This window comes from Tympanuchus pallidicinctus, unplaced genomic scaffold (assembly GCF_026119805.1).
Source record: "Tympanuchus pallidicinctus isolate F22 unplaced genomic scaffold, pur_lepc_1.0 scaffold6, whole genome shotgun sequence".
Classification (NCBI taxonomy): domain Eukaryota; kingdom Metazoa; phylum Chordata; class Aves; order Galliformes; family Phasianidae; genus Tympanuchus; species Tympanuchus pallidicinctus.
The window spans coordinates 12,154,055-12,168,249 of record NW_026294780.1 but is presented as its reverse complement, the minus strand read 5'-3'; the positions used below and the strand labels follow the sequence as shown (position 1 = coordinate 12,168,249).

Genomic DNA, 14,195 nt, shown 5'->3' with positions numbered 1-14,195 from the left:
TTTAACTTTCAGTCCCAGGACTGAGCACATCACACGTGTAGATGTTGTTCTGCTGTTTCTCGAGTCTCCTAGCTTGAGATTAAGAGCTACAGACACAACTTACAGCTAGATTTATCTAGTAAGAGAAATTGAATTTGCTATCAACATAGCACAGACCAGAATCGCGTTAAAGCAGTTAGTGTCACTGAAAGCTTCTTGTGCTTCCTCAAGTATCTTCTTTCACTGTTTCCCAAAATTTAGGATTAGCCAAACGTGTTGGAGCACGACTGCTGTTGGCCTCTACATCAGAGGTGTATGGAGGTAAGAGTAAATGTTTAGAGCTCTTGAGATGTAAATACTAAAGGGTATTTACATGCCTTTAGATGAACAGTAGATATTTGTCACTATTTTAGCTTAATTTCTTCTTCAGATGTACTTATCAATAAAAAATGAATTAGCAATTACATTAAGTTTCTAATCACAATGGCGGAAGAAGAGTCGGACTGCTGTTTGTAAGTTTCCTTTGTCTTTTTTTTTTTATGACTTTTTTTCAAAAGCAGTGTTGTGTAGGGAGTTTACAAGTGCTTCATAGAGCTGCATCTGTCAGAAGGAAGGCCAACTGTGCTGATCATCCAGGTTGCAGAACCTTTTGGTACTTGTGTAAAACTCCTGCCAGCTTTTCTAATCATGTAAAAACTCTGCTTTTTTTTTTTTTTTTCACTGCTCTGTGACTCTTGTATGGCATTAATTCATCCATAATCATGTCTTTGAGCAGCATTAAGAACTGGAAGGAGTTGATTAGAATTATCAAAGTTTTTTTCATTAGCCTGTACCATTTGAAAGTTCCATGGTAATATATGCAAACTTCAAACCCATTTAAAAAGGAAAAGGCAGCACAGATCAGTAGCAACATGAGCATATGTAATAAATATATTTAACCCTCTGTTCTCAGTCTCTAATTGGAAAGCCATTGAAGGCTGTTGTTTACCTGTACTCTGTTTTCTTAGTAGAAAACTGTATCTTCTGTAACTGCTGTTTTCATAGTTGTAGTGAATATACTTTTAATGAATTATGTTGAAGCTTGGTGGCTTAACATCAGTGATGTGCCAGAATATTAATTATATAATCACCTTTTTGACAGAAGATATATGAAGTGTTTCCTTTCCCCCATAGATCCTGAAGTTCACCCTCAAAATGAGGATTACTGGGGCCACGTGAATCCAATAGGTCCAAGAGCCTGCTATGATGAAGGAAAGCGAGTTGCAGAGACCATGTGCTATGCATACATGAAGCAGGTATCACATTTGTGTCAAATTAAATGGATTTTCTGTAACGAGAAAGACTGAATTAATGGAAACTCTGCAGTAGGACTACTTAGGGGAAGGAGAGCATAGGAGAATGTCATGAGTAGCATTCCTAGTATGGTGTAAAATCTGTGCTTTCTTTAATGCAGAAGTTCTATTGCTCTCATCTTTTGTTATTTCAGATGAGCAGTGTTCAAGAAAATGTGTGTTAGTCTTTGATAGGCTTATTATGTCTCCCAGTATAATAGTTTTTAGACTGATTAAACTAAGGTGACCTTATGAATCAGGAGCCAGATAACAGATTGCTTTAAGTTGGTCTTGTACTAAAATGCTTTCCTGAATACAGCAATTACTGATAAATGTGGGACATCTAGTGAGCATAATTGAAGTCAGAATATGTGGGTATCAATGAGGAAGTTACTAATATAAAAGCATTCTAATATAAATACTAATATAAAATGCATTCTAAATTGCTTTAGAAATATCTTAAAAATAGGTAGGTACAAATATAACCCTTAGTGAAAGATATGAATCCTTAGTTATGTAGTATACTTTTTTCAGCCAACTACAGTAAAATGAAGATTAAAATGCAATTTAAACACATTTTTGCAATGACACAGGCCAATATTACTAGGTTTTATAATACCAAATAGAAACTCTTAAGTAACTAACCCAGCAGTGACTCTTTTACATGCAATGCATGTGAGTCTTGTCTAATTAAATTGCTATTCTACTATTCTCCAGAAGACTATTCAATTTTAAAATGTGGCGCATTAAAGAAAGTCATCTCACTGCTCTTGGTGTTTGCAGCCTTAATTTTACAAAGGTAAAAATCAATCAAACATAATATATTCTGTGGAATTTTAAAACTTAAAATAATAAAATTCTAAGTGCTTTTAAAAAACATGAAGACAAAATTGAGCTTAAAAGTGAGGAATTTAGGGGTGGTGTTGTAGTACAGAGGATGTAGAAATTTTCACTTAACTCTTCTGCCAAACAACAGGTAATTCTTAAGATTTGTATCTGTTTTGTTCTCTTTTAAATAATTGAACATTTTAAAATTATTAACCATTTTAAAATAGTAAAGTTTGGTATGATTGTACTGTTCATGTCTTCTGTATTTTACTGTAGCAAAATACCCTCTTGGGTTTGGAAATGTGGTTCACAGTTGAATATTACAGTTGGTTGAAATTCTTGTGCTTTAGGGTATTGAATTTTCTGTGAGTTTATGGTATACATCACAGCATTCTTTTTAGAAGGACAAGCTAGGTCATCTTGAAAATCATGGGCTTGCCTCTTAAAGCCACAGAATGACTTAATCCCATAAGATTTATGCAGGGTTTACAATGACTTGCAAAGGTTTGTATGGTGGAATTGCTGTTCGCACATGCATTAACTGAAAACACATGATGTGAATAAGCTCTCTGTCCTATGGGCAGCTCTGTCAGATGCATCTTGTTCTTGGATTAAGAAAGTGTGCCCAAATTTGCCCCACCTTCCTGTATATTCCAAAACACTGAGTTGGTTTTTTTCATAGTGCAGATGTTATAATTATTAGTGGAAATGTTATCCTTTGTGAGGAAAAGGGTTTGACTTCTACTATGACTATTGTGTTGTTTTGGAAGGAGGGAATCAGTTAGAAGTGTCGTAGCCCAAAGCAATTGGATTTACAGGATTTCACAGTAAGTATTTCTAGAATTTTCTCAAAAAAAAAAAAAAAAAAAAAAAGACAAGCAAACTTATTTATCATGTCTTAAAAAGTTTTCCTTCATTGTATACATTCTTAAGTACCTTAAATATCTAATCATCCTTCTAATGACAGAGAATAAAAACTAACTTCCACATTTTACTTCCAGATAGGCTGCTTGAATCAGAACAATTCTTGAATTCATTCAAAGAGGAGTCTTTATTCAGAGTTCCTCAGTGGTCTGTCCTGAACAGAACATTTCTCTTCACTGCTTTGACCCTCTGAGATAAACAATTCTTGACTTAATCTTCTGTTCACAACTGCCAATTTCAAACATGCTCTGTGGAGCTTCCTTACCAAGGAGTTCAAGCACAGCAGTAGCATTCAGTAAGATGGGAACATTTTCTAAAAAGTGAAGGGTTGAAATGTTTGCTGGAGAAATGCAGGGCTCAATGAATGCAAAGTGTGCACACTGGGTTATGTCATCTCATGGGTCGTGTCGTCTCATGTGAAGCACTGGAGCGTGCAGTTTGACAGGATGTTTACTATGAGCTTCCAGGAGCAGATGCCCCTCCTTAAATTGTATGGGAGCATAGATCAGCCACTTAAATTAGGCTACACGTGAATGTGGAAATACCTACTTTGCAACTTTTCTCAGGCTGTGGGAGGCTTTAGTTCCTTTACCTTGTTAATCTGGAAATTAAGTTGCATCGTTTGACTGAGACTTCAGTTTCCTTCCCTTCAACTTTTTTTTTAGTTCTTTCTGACTCTCCCCACTCGGAAGCTTTATTTCAGCACTTAATTGCCCATAGAAGTTGCGGGACATAGTTTTGAAAAACTCTTAAAGCAACAGGTTTTCTTCCATCCTAGATTCATACCTTTTTTGCTGTTCTGCGTATCTTTTGTAATCCTACCAGTGTTTGGGTTGTTTTTTTGGGGTTTTTTTTTTGCGTAAAATGTGTGCTGGTGAATGACTTGAAACATATGTGATGATTGCAGGGCTGGCAGTTTTCCTTCTCCACAGAACTTAGTTTTCTAGTTAACATAGTACTAGCATTTTCCAGAATGAGCAGAGTTCCCTAAACAACCAGTAAGATCTTCCTGAAAATGTGGGGGTTTGAAGAGGAAAGAGGTTAGAAGGGGTGAAGAGGAGTTTAAACACTTATTATTGCAATTTGAATTCTGGGCTTTGTTCAGGAGCTGCCATTCAGTATGCTGGTAGCTTCAAAAATCTGTGGTTGGAATTATTGGTCTTCCTAGAAGACCAGAATTCATGTAGGGTCAGCTCTGTGACATAATTTAAACACTAGTCACAATCTGATGCTACCTGCATGATGGGAATCTGTTATGTTTGCTTAAGCATGTTGTAAATACAAACTTGGATGTTAGTGTATTAAGGACATTTTGTGAGCTAGATTTAATCTCTTCTCATACCGTTGGTCTATTAGGAAGCTCTCCAGACCTGAAGCAGTGCTTCTGCTCAGCCTGGAATGGCACAGGAAAATTTTTAATTTTCTTCCACTGTTTTTACCCCTTCTTTTTCATAGTGTCTGTGTAAGTTTACGAGCTTCAGTGATAGCAGATAGGCCTAACTGTGAGACAATGATTTTCAAATTGCTTTTGCATACTGTAGGGCTTCCAATCAAGAATTGCATCAGGTGTCTTTCTTAGCATGTAGAAGTGAACTGAGTAATGATAGCCAAATATTAAGTATAACTTTAGATGGACAAGGGTTATGGACAAGAATATTCTGCAGTCAGGACTGCAAAAAATCAACGTGTCAAAAAATTTTAACAGGTAGTGGAAAAAACAAAGGCAAAAGAGGAATGAAATCTGTTTTACTAATGAGAGGATAACATACACAAACTGATGTTGAAATCAGTTAATTATAGAAGTGCATTACAATTGCAGCCCTGGGGTGATTTCCTGTTGCATATTGAGTTACGCTTTTATTTCTAATCTTTAATTCACAAAATGAGTTGGTTTCAGTAATCATGAAAAGCCTTGATGTAAAATGTAGGGGTAATGAAAACTTGATTGAATTGCAACTGAAAAGGCAATCAATAGTGAATAACTGTAGTTATTGAGTAAATAGTTAGGAAACACATAGCTGTGTTGGAATAAAGGAGTTTTCTTCTAAATGTCTTCCGTGTGTTTATCTTGTATTCTCTAATCATTGTTAGTTGCTTCCTTGATACTCATTATACATTTTTTTTAATCATTCAGCATTCTTTTTAGTGCTGTCATATGAAGTTCTCAAGCAGTTTGCTTAAGAGGTGGTGCAGAATTGGTGCTTTTTCTGGATGGATGGAGTTGGATTATCTGTGGTATTAGCAGAAGAAGAGGAGGAATTGCATCTCATCAGGGCAATAGTTAAAAGAACAGTTCTTTAATGCCACAGATAATGGTTACTTTTGGGACATGTACTAGGCCAAAGCTAAGTGGTAGTGATAAAAATTATCTTGGAACTCTAAACTTTTTTAAGAACCATGTAGAGGAGTTTTACGTGCAGGAATAGAAAGAGTCGAGATTGGAGTAGGAGTCTATAAGATGCTACAGACAAAATCAGCACCTCGGGCACTGATTGCATTGTAGGAAAGAAGAGATAAGATGCTACAGCCATTCCCACTGCACTGCTGACTGAATCCTTTAATGCAGGTGTCATTACCACAGTTAGTGTTCTGTTACGTAAAAATCAGGTAGAAGGGGTTGGGGAGAAGCAAATACGTTCACAGTTCCTTTCCTCTGCAAAGTTTGAGAGTGTTCGCACTCAGTTGTGTTAATATTCCCCATAAACATGGCAATTCCATTGAAAATATCAAGTACTGTTTGTTGGTCACTTCTATCTTTCTAATTATGTATTTCTATTTTGAATGAGGAAACAGTGCTGTTTCCAGCAGTTGTAATTTCATGAGGAAAGACAAAAGACAGGGACCTCTTGGAAGGAGTCCAGCAGAGGGCCTCAAAAGTGGTGAAGGGCCTGGAGCATCTCCCCTATGAAGAAAGGCTGAGTGAACTGGGTCTATTTAGCCTTGAGAAAAGATGACTGAGAGGGGACCTGATCCAGGTTTATAAATATCTGAGGTGTGGGAGCCATAGTGGTCTCAATGATCTCTAGAGGTCCCTTCCAACCCCTACAATTCTGTGATTCTGTGAAAGTGAGGCAAAAGCTGGAGCAAGAGAACTCTGTAATGTCTGAGGAATTACCATAAAAATGCAGCATATCTTTTCATTGGATCATTAGTAGTTAGAGCCCCTCTGTAAGTGCAGAGTTCTGCCCTTAGAATGCATTCCTGAATGGTGTTGGTTGATTTATCTGAATTGTCAGACCTTCATTATGCAAATGCATGTGTGCAGTTGAAGGCTTTCTTCTGTCAGTGCAGCCACACAGTTTTTTCCAAATTATGTGAAGATAAAGCAGGAAAAAACTGTCTGGTCATCTTGCCCCTGTTCAGACAAAATGGCTTTTTTGTTGCTGAATTATCTTTATTGTTTCTACCTGCTCTTTGCTGGTAACAATTACGAAACAACCTTGTACTTTAGGCAAGGTCAAACCTAGGGCTAAAGGAATAGGAAAGACAAGTCTGAAGGCTTTCTGTAATCTTTGTGCTCAAAGTTTTGTTGTTGTGTTTTTTGGTTTTTCCCTGCTGTGCTATAAGAAATCCCATTTTCTGATTTCCCTCAGGTAATTGGAGAACTTGGTTCCTTTGTTCCTGATACCATTTGTTCTGTTGTGTGTAAATTGAATTCTGAAGTCAAGAAGACTTTGTGCTTTTCTTTATTCTAAGATTGATTCCCTTTTTTTGGTTTAGCTAGTGTTTGAATGAGTGTATCTGTAGCAGCATTCATTTGTTGATGCAAAGTGTTATTTCTGATGTTTTTCTTTACAGTTTAATATACCTCTTATTTTTGTCTGTAAGATGCGTCTTCCTCATTCAGCCATCATTGCTCTGAAATCTTTGAGAAGGCACTGCCTTTTACCTCTAACTGTTCTTTTCATACAATTCATGAGTATAGCTCTGCAGAACTCTTATCACGCAGAAGACTAAAACTGTTTGAAATACGTACTGTTGGTTGTTTGGGAGTATTAGTATTTCTGACCCTTAATGGAAGCTGTGTTAAAGCTCTCATTCACTGGATTTTATTACACTGTTTATATTAACTGCCTCCTCGTGTTCCAAAGCTATGCTGTTCAGTAAAATACTGAAGTTAAAATCCCTGTCTATAGGGGATACCCTAGTAATTCAGGCATAGATACACTTTAGTGGATACACATGCCTTCAACTCCCATCCAAGTGCTGGAAGGACAGACTTGTGCCTCTTTCATTGGCCATATACAACACTTATAAGAGATAAATGAGCTGAGGCAAATGCTAGAAATAAAACATTTTAGCAGAGAGATCAAAGTAATGGTATGAAGAGACGTTGAACTGATACGATAGCTTCTCTGATCTGGGAAGTGTTGAGCTGGGAAGTGTTGGTAATATTCAACCATAAGATGAGAGTGCTAGAGATATGCCTGGATTGTGTTCAAGAACCTGCATTCTACCAAAAGTAATCAGCACAATTGTGATTGCCCTTCTTAGCATGTCTAGAGGCTCACCATTTATGAAACTCAGACATCAACATCACTGTGTGTTTGCAAAACAGTTCAAAAAAACTTGATATATATAAAATATATATATATAGTGTGTATATATGTGTGTGTGTGTGTATGTGTATATATACATATATATGAACCTCAAATTGAGCCTCAAGGTTAGAATACTGTAGCATAAAAACGTTATGGATGGATTCTATTGTTACTGTGTTATATGATTACAATTCAGGACTTGGGGAAATAAAAATCAGAGTTAATTAGTGACCTCATTGATGAAGAATGTGAGTCACTAGAAAGGTGACTGATGCAATGAGGGCAGCAATCTTAGTAGTGTTAGCTGAAGCACTGGTAAAGACTTGTATCAGGTCACAATGCTATCCATGCAGCTGTCTAGGCATTCCCTGCTAATTTTATTTTATTTTTTTGGTCCATGAAATTCGTTGTCTGCCTGAAAACAGACAAATGCAGCTTTCTCTTTCCTGATTTTAGGTGCAGGGAGTTCTAATTTATTTCTGCTGTTTAGATGCACCCACAGACTTCACAAGGAAGAAATGTTTAGCACTCTTAATTAATAAGACAAATTCGCCTGAGATCTTTATGAAATATGGCCACAGCTTATTATCTTCATACTGGTAAATAAGAGTGAACTAAAGTGTTTTGATAGCTCACGATGTTGCATTTTACTAGCTTGCTTCCTATCTCTTTTTGGGCTGCCCAAAGAACTTGCTCCCTTAAGCGGTGAGGACGGAAGCCAGATGACCACATTTGAGCTCATCAGGGGTTAGTCACAAGCTCTCTCTTTGTGCTATGTTTATACTGCTCAACAAAAAATTTCCTGCTTTCTCCTGGGCTATAATAAAAGGATTACACCTGCCTTACAACCAGAAGTCCAAGGAAGTAATTGACTTTGCTAGTGGGAGTATTGTGAAGGTGGTCAGTTGAAAGTAACACCTTGATATTCAGAGTAAAGGGTGTAGGTAAGAGAGTTCCAGTAGTATTTGTAGGCAGTTAACAAAGGAATTACCTCAAAGGAGATTTTCATGAAATGGTAAAAGAAAACTTAGAACAGTTATTAGAGTATTGGCACCAAGATCTATTTCCAGAAGAGTTTCTTTTGAGAAGACAGATCACAGTTTTACAGGCACAAATTGGAAATCTGCTGCAGGGAAAACAGATTTTCAAAGCAGGTTGCTGCCTAGAATAGCTTTGCTAGACAATTCTATAAATAAAAGGTTAGTGATTTTTAAAATATTACGGGTTTTTGCAGATGAAATAAATAAAAGGGAAGATAAATACTGCATTCACTGTGGTGATGAGTAAGTGCTTATACAGCATGTACTGTTTTTCTTTTCTAGAGCCTTTACTGTTTTCCAGCCAATGCTGGAAAACAAGGCTGCTGCTGTAGCTTGTGGAGTACAAGAGAGGCTTTTTTGGTCAGCATTGTTTAATGAGTTATTTTTATCTTGAGTACTAGCTTCCAAGTGTCTCATTTTCAGTACTTGTTATTAATGGCAATGTCTGGAAAGCCCACATGAAATACAATCCCTCTCTGGAGGAGTCAGTGTCCTTTCAAGCTGGAGTGCTGGGGAAAACGGAAGAACAAGAAACTCTGCCAGAGTGTATTTTCAGATACAGAGGAAGCTTTGGGCATGGCTGTGTAATATGCTCCTGGAACTGTATGTTTGACATGATTTTTTAACTGCAAAGGAGGAGCATGTTCCCAGATGATGCATTTTGCACAGGAAGGAGCTTCTGCTCTTCCCAAGGTTATTTTTTGGCTCTATTACAGACATAAGCTTGGTGTAGGAGTGATCCAAGCTGTTCATATGGCACAAAGGTTATCTGCCTGGTTAGTGTTAGCTTATAACGTATCTGCAAATATAAATAGCATTTTGTCATGGAGTTTGAAACCTTACCTGCATGTAAGCAGAACTTAATGTTGCTTGGCCTTCTCCCTAGCAAGGATGTTGGGCTCTACCTTTGCTCCTTGGTCTTTCCCATTTGTCAACACCATACTTTAATACCCAAAGTGTTAAATGTGCTTTTGCCTCTCTCACTTGCATATCTCTAAAATGGTAATGCTACTGTTTTCACAAAACTGCTCTGAGGATTCGTTTGTTTACGGATCACTTGGAGATCCTTCCCTCTGACTTGTATCAATCACTCACTTGGTAATATCTCTTTACAGCAGAACATGCTGCTCTAAGTTCATTCAGAGCCAAATGCATGCTTCAACTTATAAAGGCCAAGAATCCTTCTTATAAGTTTTATCATGAACTGTGGCTTGTCCAATGAGTCAGTGTCAATAAACAGAAAGTATTTGGAGAGATTGCTTCTGTCCTGCAGTCTCCCATTGTTAAAATTCTTTGTCCAGACAGTTTCCCAGTTTCACATTTGTTGCATTTTACTTTGAAACTTTGCAGAATATCCTCCTGAAAGACTTTGAGGCAGTGGCAGAAATACTTCTTGGTGAAAAAAGTTAAGGCATTGAAAGACTTGTACTATAATTCATGATTTTATGCAGCTTAATAAGTAGCTAAGAAACATAATGATTGTGGCTACAAAGCCTCTTTATAGCACTGGTAAAGACACTTACCTGAAACATTCAATTCTAATCTCATGAAGCGAAACCCCAGTACTACATCTAGTGATTGTGAGACATCTTAAAAAAATAAATAAATAAAAAATTCTCCTTAAGCTTTGGGTGGAAAAAGTTCTTGTTGAATGGGTACTACGTTTGTCAAAGGAAAATTCTTGTACTGAAATCATCAGCTGTTGTAGCACTGACTTAGAATTCGCATTACAGAAACAGAGAAGTAGCATTATCTTGCTGTATGCACTGTTTCCGGTAGCATTGATGAGAGGTTAGAAGTGTTTCATAGTGGGAAAGTAATGCGTTTTAAATCTGCAGAATGAATTCTTAAAAAAGATTTTGGATAGGAGAGAGTTAATTTGCAATTTTGTCAAGAAAGAAGTGCTTACTAAGGTAGTAATATGTGTTTGTTTTTTGCTTCACTTGCAGGAAGGAGTCGAAGTAAGGGTTGCCAGAATATTCAATACCTTTGGTCCTCGAATGCATATGAATGATGGTAGAGTTGTCAGTAATTTTATCCTACAAGCTCTCCAGGGAGAGCCACTAACAGTAAGTAATGATTTGTCACTGACGTGAAGAGTTGTTTTCTGTATATTCTGTGCTATGATGGAGCTTGGATTTTAGGAAACACTGAGGGTTTCCCCTCTCTAAAGTTTAAAAGAAAAAAAATTTTTTTTGCAGTATATCAAGGTCATGTTTATAGAATTGTACGTGCAAAGGTGTGTTCTGTTGATTGTATTGATATTGCATCATAAGGTAGAAACAAGCTGCAATCTAGGAAAGTATTTTAGTCATCCTAAACTTGAATCTCTTGTCTGCTGTAACTCTTTTTTGTGGTCAGGTTTAGAGTACTGTGGCTTTGTACTACTTCTTGTTGAGGAACTTTCTCTGAACCATTTTTGGAAGTTAGGCATCTAACTGTCTTTTTGCAAGCTTAGATATCAGCCTAACTTTCCATAAGTAGCATAACATTAAAGGCCTTCAAGCTACATCACATTTTAGTAGATAAAGCAGGCCAGGACTGGTTTTTGTTGCCATTGACAGCTGGTGTGACAAGGCCCATATCTATACAGCTACATTTTTCTGTTTTCAAAACAAGTTGGAACATCCAGACTGTTTGCTTGGAATGGTTCTTGGCTTTTGATAGTACTTAAACAGTTTTACATCATCGGGAAAGCAAGTGCTGGCATGGGCCAAAATTCTGCCAAAATTGCTGCTGATAGTTTAGCAACACAGAGAGTACCTGATTTATGTCCTAATCCTTTGTTTGGTTTGTTACTGTAAAATAATGAGCACATATAAAATAAATGGAGGGAGATATCTTGAGACAGGGAGAGAAGTACTTTGGATTCTAAGATTAGTTGTGAGCTCATGGGGAAAAATATACAATGTATGTGACATATAGCAGAATTTCATTTGAAAATTTGTTAATGTTGCCTAGATTAGAAGAGTGAAGTGCCAGGAAATCACTCAAAGGGCTCTTGTTCTGATAAGCCAGTAAACTGCTAAATAATATATAACTGATAAAAAGCACATAAATGACAAAAAAGTTGCCCTTCCAGGGGATAACTGTCCTGAGGCTGAGATAGCAATCCTTTTACTAGAGACTATAAAATACACAATTCAGCCAAGACTTCCTGTAGTATCTTGAAGACAATCCCAGGAGGGAAAGGATGAAAATTCTGTGGCAACTTCCACTACTGTGATTCTTGTGGGGAAAACCTGAAGCTGAACAGTGTTCAAGAAAGGAATACTGTCTTAGGACTGTTCCCTGTCCCAAGGAATCACCTACCTTCAGCACAGTGTTTTTGTTTTTTTGAAAGATTGGTCTTCTCTATAGTTAAGCATCTATTTTTTAGCTTGCTCTTTGTCAGTGGTTGCTCTCTCAAGCAAATTTATTACTATTTTTTAACATTAACCAGCAGTGGATGTTGTCAACTCTGTTTCTCCTAGTTGCTCTGCTTATTTCAGAGCAACCAGCCTGTGAGTGTTGTGTGCATCCCCTTAAGGTTGTTTTCCCTCCAGAGATTTACTTTTTTTTCTACAGAGCACTGACAGTGTTCAGGTGTATTTGTAAAGAGCGTGGTGGCAACTGTGTGATCCTGACTGAGGCTGCAGATGCCAGGGCTCAATCTGGAGCAAGTGAGAAAGCCAATGAGACTAGAATGCTGTGCCTGTACTGACAAGAGTATTTGCAACACTGAGCAGGCTAATTGCACAACCATGTGTGTTCAGTACAGGTTGGGGAAAAATAATCCTGCCACATAAATTTATGCCCTACCTATTGGGAAATAAGCATTTGCTAGCATAATTTTCCAGGAATTCTGCTGCTTCTGTCCTGGAGGGGTGACGTTAAGCGATCAAAACAGAAGGAATCATCATCTCTTAATGGTCATAAAAAATAAGTAGTCTTCTCTTAATTTTTTATTTGGCTGGAGTTTTACATGGGGTTCTTTTGGTTGAAAAATGGCGCTGGAATACAATCTGTTGAAGTGTTGTATATCAACAATAAACTCCTTTTTCCTCCTCCACCCTCCTCAGATAATGGCTAGAATGAAGTGAATTACTTTACAGTGATGCTCCATTTCTTGTCTGTACATTAGCACAGCTACTGTAGTTTGTTTGGAAGTAAATGTTTTTCCAAGGCCGTAAATCTGCCTAGATTGCCTAGACTAGGGGTATGTATTTATTAATAAGCTTTGGGAATAGAGGATCTGTTAGCAAGGCTGCCTGTATGGAAGAAATTATAGGGATGTTTCTTTTTTAATACTTGTTCGCACTATTCCGGATTTCATTCTTCATGTCCCAGAAACAGCGAGTTATTGATGAAAAATGCAAGGCTTTGACAGAAATACGCTCTTCAAACATGAACGTTGCCAACTGCTATACAGCTAGGGTAATTAGTTGCCCAGATACTGCTTTGTTCTTTCCTTCTATTTGATGATGCCCTAGATTTGGGAGTGATTTGCAATGCTTTGTGGGATAGAAAAAATATATGCAAAAGGCAAGTCCCTGACTCAGTCAGTCTTCTCTTAATGTGATCCTTCTGACAGTAGTGCTGCAGGCAGTCCATTAGAGTTCGTATCAGACTGCTCATAAAACAAAGCAGGTGCACAGGAGATTTTATGAATGTTTTTCTTTTCAAAACATTAAACAAATTCATGTTGAGTTTCATTTTCTTACCAGTAAGCCATCTCCCAAAAGCCACAGGTTGAGGCTACTTCTGTTTGTTGCAAGGCAGTAAGCAAATGGAAGCAGGCAAGATGGAGCTTCTTTCTTTGAGACTTTAGGTCCTGGTAGGACTTCTTCATATCAAAATATGTGTAGGTGTGTAATTGTATGATAATGGGTTATAGCACTGTACTTCTATTGCTTCCAGGGTAGTATACGGGGGCATGAAGTCTTGAGCCTCTACATGACATTTAGAAAGCTTACCTAGCTTATAAAGCTTGTAAAGGGTCCGAAGATCCTTCCATCTGTTATGTTTGCTGTCCTACTGCTTGTGGTGAACTTTTGCTGTATTTGATCTCTGAAACATTTTTCTCATTCATACTCTAGTTGCTCAAATTTTATTAAAAATAGTCCTCCAATCTTCTATAACTAAAACGGAATAACAACCCTAACTGGAAATTTTGTGAAAACTTACTCCAGTATCAAATATGGAGTGATTATTGTGTTTTAAAATGTGCAATCCTTGGGATGTTTCAGAACATCAATAAGATAAGTCTGGAGTCAGTGCTGTTCTGTGAGAGGCAATATTAAAAGCTTTATTTTCCTTTTATAACAGCCACGCTGTCTAGACTTGATTATCAAGAAAGTAATGAGGGATAAAATAAAGGATTTTGCCCAGCATCTCTGTTCCACAGGGAATAACCATCTACAAGTAAAAATGACTGGAAATGAGGAAAGAGCTAAGGGGAGAGTTGTTTGGCTAAACAGGTCAAATAAAATGAAATATCAGCAAGGAGCAGTAGCTGAGATTTAAAAACTAAATAAAAAATTCACCCTTGTATTAACACAGAATTTGGCTGT

The 14,195-nt window shown here is 37.3% G+C and overlaps 1 protein-coding gene across 3 annotated transcripts in view; it reads left to right on the top strand.

The window, feature by feature from the left end:
- The window catches only part of UXS1 (UDP-glucuronate decarboxylase 1), a 55,829-nt gene that overhangs the window by 31,872 nt on the left and 9,762 nt on the right, over positions 1–14,195 (top strand). For 2 of the 3 annotated variants that reach the window (XM_052705722.1, XM_052705721.1), the window contains exons 8-10: positions 241–300; positions 1,153–1,274; positions 10,593–10,712. In XM_052705722.1, the coding sequence (XP_052561682.1) occupies positions 241–300; positions 1,153–1,274; positions 10,593–10,712 (302 nt within the window). The remainder of the gene's footprint in view (positions 1–240; positions 301–1,152; positions 1,275–10,592; positions 10,713–14,195) is intronic. The other variant, XM_052705723.1, reaches the window with a different exon arrangement.